Source organism: Trichophyton rubrum (assembly GCF_000151425.1).
Source record: "Trichophyton rubrum CBS 118892 genomic scaffold supercont2.1, whole genome shotgun sequence".
Classification (NCBI taxonomy): Eukaryota; Fungi; Ascomycota; class Eurotiomycetes; order Onygenales; family Arthrodermataceae; genus Trichophyton; species Trichophyton rubrum.
This window is the reverse complement of record NW_003456428.1, coordinates 3,131,564-3,142,463: the sequence shown is the minus strand read 5'-3', so window position 1 is coordinate 3,142,463 and position 10,900 is coordinate 3,131,564. Positions and strand designations below refer to the sequence as shown.

The 10,900-nt window shown below is 48.8% G+C and overlaps 3 protein-coding genes across 4 annotated transcripts; all 3 read left to right on the top strand.

Annotated features, from left to right (window-relative positions):
- The first annotated feature begins 1,483 nt into the window (after positions 1 to 1,483).
- Positions 1,484 to 3,654, top strand: TERG_01185 (uncharacterized protein). Its single transcript, XM_003239155.2, has one exon. It carries the CDS (start codon positions 1,881 to 1,883, stop codon positions 3,393 to 3,395), a length of 1,515 nt encoding a protein of 504 aa, XP_003239203.1. The 5' UTR covers positions 1,484 to 1,880; the 3' UTR covers positions 3,396 to 3,654.
- Positions 3,655 to 3,685: 31 nt separating this feature from the next.
- Positions 3,686 to 5,107, top strand: TERG_01184 (uncharacterized protein). Of its 2 annotated transcripts, XM_003239154.2 has the most exons (3): positions 3,686 to 4,167; positions 4,236 to 4,445; positions 4,511 to 5,107. In XM_003239154.2, exons 1-3 carry the CDS (start codon positions 4,152 to 4,154, stop codon positions 4,684 to 4,686), a joined length of 402 nt encoding a protein of 133 aa, XP_003239202.1. In that variant the 5' UTR covers positions 3,686 to 4,151; the 3' UTR covers positions 4,687 to 5,107. The 2 variants fall into 2 exon arrangements, with proteins under 2 accessions (XP_003239202.1, XP_047603685.1); XM_047747721.1 differs by having other exon boundaries at positions 3,686 to 4,445.
- Positions 5,108 to 5,775: 668 nt separating this feature from the next.
- Positions 5,776 to 10,644, top strand: TERG_01183 (uncharacterized protein; the record flags this gene model as incomplete). The annotated part of the gene is made up of 2 exons (XM_003239153.2): positions 5,776 to 5,831; positions 6,308 to 10,644. 2 exons carry the CDS (start codon positions 5,776 to 5,778, stop codon positions 9,999 to 10,001), a joined length of 3,750 nt encoding a protein of 1,249 aa, XP_003239201.1. The 3' UTR covers positions 10,002 to 10,644.
- Positions 10,645 to 10,900: the final 256 nt, after the last annotated feature.

Genomic DNA, 10,900 nt, shown 5'->3' with positions numbered 1-10,900 from the left:
TTTTTTTCTTTTTCATTTTTCTTTTCTTTTTCTTGCGTTGGATTTCTTTGGTTTCTGGCTCGAAATCTTCAAAATGTCTGGCGGGCGTTGAAACGACGTAAGATGACTAAGCAACACACTGTTCCTCGTAGCAAGTTTGGCACTTTTAGACACCTTTTGAGACTTTAAATGGCTGCGGTGGCTACTTTGTATCAATATTATGGAATAACTAATGGATAGCAGAAGTGATGATTTAGTTGTCTAATGCTGACTCTTCGACAGGGTAGTAACAAGTGATAATAAATCATACTGCACAAGCCACTACTATAGCGGATGCAAGTGCTTATTAAAGCAAAGATATATATCTATATATATTCTTCGAGACTTTACATACCAGGGAAAGGAAATTATTATTTTTCATGTTACTATCTTTCGTTGAACACTTATAAATGGAGGAATTTACACCGTCGTTCGAATAGACTAAGATATTGAATAGAGCAAATTATGTCACCATTCAGACCTCAAGTTCTACTAGATATGAATAATAATCATACTCAAACTTCAAAGTGGCCACCTACCCAGCATATCCAACCCAACGACATGTCCAGTTACCTTTGAACCAAGCGTGAATTGTTTGATTGTTTTATCTATGAAAAAAAAAAATCTCAAGAAGGTTTCTCAGGGGTAAACCTCGTGCTTAGTAATTAATTAGTAATATTACGGAATAATATTAAAGCGTAACAAAATCACGTGTTATTATTAAAGTTTGCCCCACCGCGTCCTTCCAATATCTCATCCCAAAAGGGAAAAGAAGACAACATCAAAGATTTTGTCGCGTTTAACGACATGATTCATGTTATTCTTGCTTGAGGCAGATGGAACGAGGGCTGTACAACCGTGGATGGCTGGATGTTGGAATTTCCTGATTTTATTCCTTGATGAGGCTTACGGGACACCCCCACTGGTGGAACCGTCGATCGCGTGAAGAACAGCAAGACCTATTATGTAGGACTGACTGTTACGATCACCGCTGTTGAACCAGGCCAGCTCAATCATATGATAACGATACGATATTCCGTATAAGGTCGGGCACAATGCTCAGCACTACTATCTACACCTTATCAAGACGGAGCAGCGATAGATTGCATGCTTCTCGTCGGCGCGATGCTCGGTCGTGTTCATCCGCGTTAAGGCTGCAACCACTTAACGCGGTCTCGCGTCTATTCCGCCCTTGCCTCGAACACCAAAGTCCTTCTCCAAACTCTCTCAACCGCGCCTCGTATACGGCTCGACCAATAAGCGCCAATAGACGTTTCACCGTCGTTCTGTGCTCGCGATATTCTCGTGCTTCTGCTGCACCTCGAACCTTCGCCCTGGCAACCAGTGTAGCTTTGCTGATCGCTAGACCAACCATGGGCGCGTTGCTCCAGGGCAACTGGACCAGGCCAAGTGCAGAATATGCAGACAGTGCATGCCGGATGGGCCCGCCTGTGCTTCTCCCCCTTCCCCGCCCTCGGAAAGATGTTTCGTTGCATATTCGAAACATTTTCCCTTTTTTCCCTCTTTTTCCTTCTCCTTTTCCGAATTTGTTTGATATATGATACTAAATCTATATCGATGGCAAAGGAGTATCTGGCATACTTTTTATATATGAATCTAATGACTGTCATGACATTTAAACGCTGAGGATTTACGATCGAGGAGCAACGGGACTATATTTACTTTGGCTTGATACCTGCAGGTCCAAGAGGTAGGTGCTTTTGCGCCTGATCCCTCGCCAGGAACCGCATGCAACTGACGTGTTCGAAGGTGAATTACAGCCAACGGTAATTGCATTAATTTTTAAACCGCAAACAGAGAGTCTGCCAGTGAAAGGAAAGAAAGGAAATACATAAAGAAAAATGCTACCAAGTGCATCTTTTATTCGCTTCTGGTCTACAGACTTGACTAGACATGCATTCTTATCCCAGATGTCGAAGGAGGATCTCACCAACCTGCGGCTGGTCTGCCATGACTTCAGCTTCCATGTTGAACCAATCCTATTCTCTGAGCTCAGTGTCTCCTTTCGAAGTAGCACATTTACCCGACCAGCTCGCATGGCTGCCCTGGAGCGCATTGGAAGACATGTTAAATCTTTGAAACTGACTATCTCACACTCACCATCAACTTTCCTGCCGCCACTCCTAGATCCTAATACTGGAGAAGAGCAGACATTTGTCTATACGCCGCAGGTCTACCCTTCATCGCCATTTTCATCACGACTGAGTGGACCGAAGTATGGGACATGGGAAATGACTGATCTACTGACGAAGCAGTACCCTCCACTCTTCCATGCAGCCACGAACATCGGCTCTTTTATACGCGCATTCAAGGCACTGGATGGCCTTACCAAGCTTACCCTGTCCTGCCCGAACCAGTCTGCCCCCCACCGTTACCGTCGTAGTGTGGTAGACTATGCACTGATCTCTATACGCTGCGCAGTGGAGCACAGCCCACTACCATGCCTGACATCTTTGACTCTTCTTCCCATGCATCCAGGGGCTTTGCTCTATTTGCGACCAACCGCTGTAGGAATTGGTACATCACCTGCCTCATGCAAACGCTGGAGACGGATAACCGACCTTCACATTGAGATGGATGCCTTTCCGTACAGTGGAGGTGAACCAGCAGATCATCTGAAATTTCTAGATTCATACCTCCAGTGCTTCCCGCTGCTGAAGAGGCTTAAGTTCCGCTGGCTTGGCGCAAGGGGCCCATCACCACTGTCTCTGTCGACAGAGCCATGTCTGACGACAAATAAGCAGAACCAATTCTCATCTGCGCGGCCAAAACGGGTCAAGCCACTTATCTTTTCATCCCTGCATAGGCTGGAGATCGAGAACGTCCACGTTGATGCATCCCAGGTGTCATCCTTTATTCGCAGCCACCGCGATGCTCTGCGCGACATCAACTTTGAAGCCACAACGCTACGCTCAGGGACGTGGGATGATGCTCTGGCGCCGCTGGCCCCGTCACCAAAGAAGGCAAAGCCGTCACCGCCACCACCCCTGGGCCAGAAGAGCGCGGTAACTAAGGAAGTCGAAGTGATGGATGTCCCTCTTGTCTTGAGCGCAGCTGGTATGGAAATAAAGCAGCTACAACGACTTGTCCTCGAAGAAGCTGGACGACGCAAGAAAGGCCGTCGAAACAAGACTGGCAGCAGCATCCGCCTGTGGGGAAGAGGCAAGGCCATATCGACTGTTGGACCGGGATCGACGGTCTCGGCTAGCTCAGGAACTGGAAGGGGCTCCAAGATCGGGTATGGTCAGGTTCAGCTGCAGAAGGCTACAGACCGAACAAGAGAGCTGTTGGGGTGCGGACCAGAGCATATGAGACGGCTGCTGAGGGCTTCAGTCCTGCGTGTCAGGGCTTTCTAGGCCCTTCTTCTGTCTTTCATTCTTTTCTTTCTTCTTACTCTCCTGCCACACTTCTTCTTTTTCTTTCATATCTGTAACGGCCACTCTTTACGACTCTTTCTTATGGTTCCACTGAGGTACCTTGTAGCTTCTGGTGTGGTGGGAGGTGCAGCATCTCGAGAGTGTCTGGGGAACCTCGGCTGTTTTTCTTGGGGGTGGAAAATGGGAAAAAGGGGAAAATTTGGAGTAACTATCAACGACGACGAGGAGGGCTGACCATCTTTATATTTTTGAGCATGAATGTTAAATCTATTTATCTATATCGGGTTATTTAGTTATTATTACATCTTTATTCTCTTTGTGTGCTTTTATATTTGTTCATTGCAGCCACGGGTAACTAACTCACAACCAAGGAGTAGTAGACTTGAGCTCCAGCCAGTTAAATGATGATAGCTATTGGGCAACTGACCACAGAGACCAACATGCAGAATCTCTCGTCTTATGTGTATATTTTCCCTCGGCGAGAAGAAACGAACATGCGACATGGAGAGACACCAGTATAAGGAGAGGAAGATCGACTTTCACGGCTTTCACATGCACGCGATCTCCTCGGGCCTTTTGCTGTTACGGGGAAATACGACGGAGACCCCATAACTATAAGATGCTTCCTCCGCCTTCTCTCCTCGTCTCCTTTCGACATCTCCCACAGCTCCAGCTCTCGACCGTACAGACCCAGGACTCTTCTATCCCAAAAAGCATCTACCAGCTACCGTCAGCATGTCTGTCAAGATCGGTAAGTTTATGCCTGGATGGATGACCCTGCCCGGCTGAAGCTCATCATACTGACGAGGAACCCGCCAGACGCTTTCCCTTCTTCCGCTGCCTTTGACCTGATCAACGAGACGCTCGCGGCTAACCCCAAGGAGCGCGAGGCTGCTATCAAGGCTGCTCAGGGCATCTTCGCCTTCACCCTCACCAACGAGGCTGGTGCCACTGAGAGCTGGTACCTCGACTTCAAGAAGGACGGCGTCGCCTGCAAGAGCGCTGCTCCCGACGGCGGCAAGGCTGATGGTAAGCTGAAATTTTGCGCATACACGCCAGAATCGGAAGTCCCCCAAGTGCTAACAAGCCTGCAGTCACCCTCGTCCTGTCCGAGCAGGACTTTGCCGGCCTCGTCGCTGGCACCGCCAACGCCCAGCGTCTCTTCATGGGCGGCAAGCTCAAGATCCGCGGCAACGCCATGAAGGCCATGAAGATCGAGCCTATCCTCAGCAAGGCCAAGGCCAACACCGGCGTCAAGGCCAAGTTGTAAATACTCTTCCTGGTGTTTTCCGACCTGCTTTGTTTTTTATATTTCACGACGAACGATAAAAATGGGCGATATAGCTTGAGGACTGGGGAGGATGACACACCCCAGGCAATGTCAGCAATACTACTCCGGAGCGGAGGACCCATGCTGGAGAGGAGAATCTGTTCTATAGACGACAAAATGTGATGTGTTGGTGGATATTATAGGCTGTGTATATCCTCCTGAGCCGGGAGTTCTTCCTCTCTGTACATTATCATCAATATGATATCCATCTTAGACTTGTTTCTCCTCTGTCTCTGCTACCAGAGACATTTATATCCTGTGTCTCTATCTTTGTTCTCTACCACGCTGTATAACACTTTCGCAAACTCCTTCACCCTGACCTCACCGTCGTGTCTTTAGCTTTTATCCTCCCTGCATCGTCTTTCTTCTGACATGACTGAAAAAAAAAAAGGATAAAAAATACAAAAGAATAATAGTAATAATTGAATAACCACAGTGCGTGCAAATACTCTCCGATAAAATAAATCTACACAGTCCTGGGACTCTTATATATATTCTTGTTTCTCTCTAACGTTCTAACGTACAAAGTAGTTGTGCTGATCAGCGGATGACTAATCCTTTCCTCTCTGGGTACGGCGCTTGCGACTGGTAGAAAAAAGAGAAAACTGCACGAAAACTGCACTCGCTCTCGTCCGCGCCGCCGTCGATGCGCCGATTTCTCGCCCTGTCGCGGTTTGACCAGCTCAACATCGAGGAAAACACCTGTTCACGCCCGAGATATCGTCGATTCTCCTTGTCCTGCCGTTCTCGTTGCGCATCCTCGCTCGCGTTAATAAAAAAAAAGTGAAATAAAAGTCGTTGGCTGGGAGACACCCTGCGCCTGAAGAGGTTGGGATAAATACACGAGACACACCATACCCCTTCGCGGTGACGGCGGTTCATGACGCTGCTGTGTTAGAAGGACCCGCCGGTGAGAGAACTCGCTAGAGAGTCTGGCTATCTAGCTTGCTTGCTTGCTTGGTCGCTATAGATTCAATGAAACGAGCTCCGACGACACAAGGGGGACCGGAAAGAGGTTTCGAGCCAGAAATGTCTTCCAACGATGCGCCCAAGCGGGCGACAGCTGCCCAGATAGCCAACAGAAAGTAAGTAGAATGTATCTTCTGTATTTTTCATAGTGTCTTTCTGTCTCTTTTATGACGTTTCTCCGCTGCTGAGGTGGCTGGGTGAAGACTCTGCTGCTATTGATACCAATCAACACACACTCGGCTTCAATATCACCAGCAACCATCACACAATGAAGATGGAGAGACAACAAAGCTTTGTATTGTCTGTTCCCTTCTCTTTGTATCCGCTGTCCTATCCAGCCCCCTCGATGAAGTCTCTGTCCTCGTCCTGTGTCCTCGTCCTGTGTTGCAGGCTGGGTCTATATATTTTACCTGCTGCTTGCGCCGATATCAAACTCCTTGTCCTTGACATCTGCCAAAGAACTGCCCTTTCACCAGCTGTCTCAAAGCTCAAGTCCAAGCTCAAGTTCAACATCAGCCCGTTTCCATCTTCGTTCACAAGTCGTCTTAATATCTTCGTTATTCTCCGAACCAGCAAGTTAACGTCACCTTAGAATTAAGGCTGCCAGAGAACGAAGAACTCGAGTCGGTTCCCCCAGCCTTCCACAGCCGGCGGCAAATCCATTCAGCTCCGTTGGTACAGATACAGCTTCTGCATCTGCTTTCACAGCTCCGTCAAACGGATTCACTTTCGGACAGTCTCAGGGTTTCTCACGGCCTGCTACAGCCACAGGAACCTCAAACAACATACCGTCCGCGTCCTCTAGCTTTGACAACAATCAAAGCAACGCTCCCGGAACTTTCAAACTATTCGGTAGCCAGACTACTTCCGCACCACCCTCATTCGATTTCTCATCAAACAACGCTCAGCAAGTAAGCAACCCGTTCAGCAACATGAGCTCAAACCAGAACACCGGTTTCCAGGGCTTCAAAGGAAGCATGTTCAATATCCCAGGAGCTTCTCAGCCTGAGAACAAGAAGCCTGAAAACCAGCAAAACGGTAGTGGTGGTTTCTTTGGACAGGCTCCTGCGCAGACCAGTGCTCCTCTCTTTGGTGCTACGCCAACCACGTCTGCGTCTCTTTTCAGCTCATCTGCTGGCCCGAACATGTTCGGACAGAGCAACAACAACAACCCTCCTACCAATATCTTTGGCTCTGCTACAATGCCTAGTCCTACCAAGTCCACTGGCGGCGAGGCAATGCAAATGTCTCCAGATGGTCCAAAGTCCACGGCTGGTCAAGCCATGTTTAATGTCTCTGCTCCGGCCCCTCCTATCTTCAAACCTACCTTCTCAACCCCTTCCACTGGGTCTATCTTCAATATGGGAGGAGCCACCGCAACCACATCTGCTGCAACCCCAGCATTCTCCTTCAAGCCAACTGCTAGCGCCTCTGCCCCGCCCGCATCTTCTGGTGGTTCTATCTTGTTTGGTGCTTCTAAGCCCGAGGAATCAAAGGCTGCTCCCGCTGTCAGCTCTGGTAATTTCATGTTCGGTGCTTCTGCTTCTACTCCCGCTTCCACTCCTTTGTTTGGACAGCAGAAGCCAGCTGAGGCTCCCCAGGCCACCACTACCACCGCTGCTCCAGCCACCACTACCTCTACCACCAAACCATCCAGCATTTTTGGGGCAAATACATCTTTCTCTACTGCTCCTTCGGGTGGCTCGCTGTTCAGTCATCTAGCTCAGCCGAATAATGCAGCGGCTTCTGCTTCTGCCGCAAATGGAACCTCCTCGATTTTCAGCAACCTGGGTCAGCCGAAGCCTGATGCTACTCCCTCCCCTACGAAGGAAACCAACTCTCTCTTTGGCCACCTAGCTCAGCCAAAGACAGATGCTGCGCCTGCTCCAGCAAAAGAAACCGGTTCAATCTTTGGTCACCTTGCTCAACCAAAGGCCGAAACCGTCACTTCCCCAGCAAAGGAATCCCCTCCTTTGTTTTCCGCTCCCAGCACTTCCAAACCTCTGTTTGGTGCACCATCAACGGCTACAGCTCAGCCTCCCACCCAGCCTGCCTTCTCCTTTTTCGGGCAGACAACCAAGCCAACTGAGAGTCCAAAGCCTGCTTCGGCTACCACTGGAGGCCAGACTCCTTCCATCTTTCCCATCCCTTCCTCAAACTCTATCTTTCAAGCTCAGCAACAGCCTACTGCAACTCAGACCGAAAACAAAACCCCTGCCCAGTCTCCAATGTTCGCTGCTTCTACCAACATCCCTCCAGTTACTCAGCCAAAGCCAATGTTCACCAGCTCTGTGAATGCTGGAACCTCAGGTGCTGCTAAGCCGTTCTCACCAACCTTTGGGGCCTCTCCTGTTCCTGCTCCAGCTGCTCCAGTTGAAGCTCCTGCTCCACCAAAACCAAAATATGTAGACGCTTCCACTGAGACCGTCTTTGAAGCTTCAGTTACCATGGTGAACTTCCGTCCTACAGAAGCTGAATACCCGCCAAACGCTACGCCAGAAGTTCGTGAGCAATTCCTTCGTCTCTGGCGTCTCTCTGCCCTCAATGCCAGCTTCCAAGAAGAGATTGCCTCTGTGAACTGTTGGAGTCAAGACCTTGATCCTATCATCGGTCGCTATGTCATGCTTCGCAAGTTAATTGGTCACCCGCATCCAATTGTGACTCAATATATTCCAACTACCCCGGGTAGTAAGCTTCCGTGCAAACCACTACCCCCTTTCTCGGATTACGATGCGGAGTATGAGAGAGAGCGTGCCCAGGCAGGTGCTGAAAATTCTGTGTCGAATGGTGATGCAGCTCCTCCTGGACCCTCTGGTGTGTCACATAAGAGAAAAGCATCTGATGCTGCGGAAGAGGAGTCTATTTCATCTGACAAGACTGGCAAGCGGGCCAAGTTCGATGCAGACAAAGCAAAGCATAGCGGCGATAAAGCTGACGAGGCTGGCGAAGCTACTCCATCCAAAACACTCTCCCTCTTTGCCAACTCCTTTGTTGCTCAAAAATCTCGTGCTTCGGCTGCGGATGGCGATGATGAAGCTGATGCTGAATCTGATGCTGATGGTGCTAGCTCCGAGGAAAGCGGAGAATCCAATGAAGAGGAGGAGTCGACTGACACTGAAAAGCAGGAGGAAAAGACCACTACTCCTTCTGTTTCTCCTCCTTCAACTTCTAATGGCGGTGGACGCAGCCTTTTCGACAGAATTCAGCGAGACGAGAACGGTCAGCCTATCCGCCAGGTCCAGGCTGATGAACTTAACGAGGAGGCTAAATCTTTAGCCAACGAGGCTAACGAACTTGCTTCTTCTGTCCTGGGAGGTTCGAGAACCGGTTCTCCTTTCAACGCTGGATCGTTAACACCGCTCACCGGTTCAACAAATGGTCTGGATAGTACTCGTTCTCCATCTCCCACTGATCCACCAAAGGCCAAGACATCTACACCATCCATCTTCGCCAATCTTGCTCCTAGCGGGTCATCTAATATCTTCGGTGCCAGCAATTCTTTCACATCTACATCCTCTGCCGGCGGGTCCAAGCCAACTACAACCTCAAACATTTTTGGCGCACCGCCATCATCTGCCACGAGCTCTGCAACTAGCGGCTCTGCTCCAGCCACCAGCATCTTCGCTGCTCCATCCCCTACGTCCACTCCGCCACCATCTAATATTTTTGGCGCACCTCCATCTACCTCTGCGCCTGCACAGACTAGCGTCTTTGCAACCCCATCATCCGCCCCAACTCCGACCAGCAACAGCTCTCTCGCACCACCGACAACCAACATATTTGGCCACCTGAAGCCTGGCAATTCCTCCGCTCAGCCAGGCTTGTCTCCATTCCCACTGTCCGCAGCTACATCTGTCGACCCCAGCCCAGCTCAGTCTGATACAGACGCCACCAATGACCCAAGTGATGAGGTGGAGAAGCATACACAAGTCGACTTCACTCGCAGCGGTCCTGGTGAAGAGGATGAGGATGCAGTTTTCGAATGCCGCTCTCGTGCCTATCAGCACATCAACGGTCAATGGGAGGTCAAAGGCCTCGGTGTTCTCCGCATCCTCAAACATCGCACAAACAAGAAATCTCGAATTCTACTCCGTGCCGACCCCAGTGGTTCTGTTCTCCTCAACACCAACTTGATGCCTGAAATTGAATACCAGCAGAATGGCACTGGTGTCCAGTTTATTGTTCCTTCCGAGTCTGGCTTCCAGCATTGGTTGCTTCGTGTGAAGACCTCTGAAGGCGCCTGCGAGTTAAAAAATTCCATGGAACAGCACAAGAAGAGAGATTAAACCAATCTATTCAGTTTGATATCTCCCTGGAGTCTCTGGTTATGCTAACGTGGTTTATCTGGTTCCCTTTGCTACTGATGCCCTACTTTCACCCTACCTCTGTATTTTTGCATGTACTATTGACCTGAACGACATCAATCGAACTTGTTACCCCCTGTTTGCTTGTTCATTTCTTCTATCCCACGTTTGACCCATGTTCGCTGTGCAGTCCAATTTGACGCAAGGAATACATATGATGTGATGGGTTCCACGCCTTATCCGTGCATTTTCCCCCCGTCCCTTTTCTTCACTTTCTTCAATCATGATGGTTGGGCCTTTTCAGAAAAGTTTCCTCGCCCCTTTACTCTGAATGTTAGTCCCCCTGATCTTCCCTTTCCCTTCGAATGCCTCCCACATACTCCATCCCCCTTCAGTTTCACCAATCAGTTTACTCCTCGGACCCCGGGTCTCGATTTACAAGCATAGCGTTTACCCTTTTACTTCCCAAATCCCACACCCACATTCCGGCCTACATTTTAATAAAGAACCAAATCTAGTTCTTCTGCATGATACTGGGAACCATCATAGACAGACATCGGAGATTTTCTGCCCCTTTCCATTGTACTTTGCGTTAGTAGTTAAAAAGGCACACGTGCTGCCTTCTAGCCGTGCCTAACCAAATACATACATGTTCAATCATATGAACCCCTATCCCCAAAATAATAATAATAAATAAATAAATAAATAAATAAATAAATAAAAAAAAAAAAAAAAAACTGTGAAAAAACTGTGAAATACTCTAGGAAACAAAGTGTTTACGGTGAGATAACATCTAGCACAAAGACAAATGGATCTGTACTTATTTTCGAATTTTTATAGATTTGAAAAAATTGAAATAGCAGGGATTACGGGAGAACGCC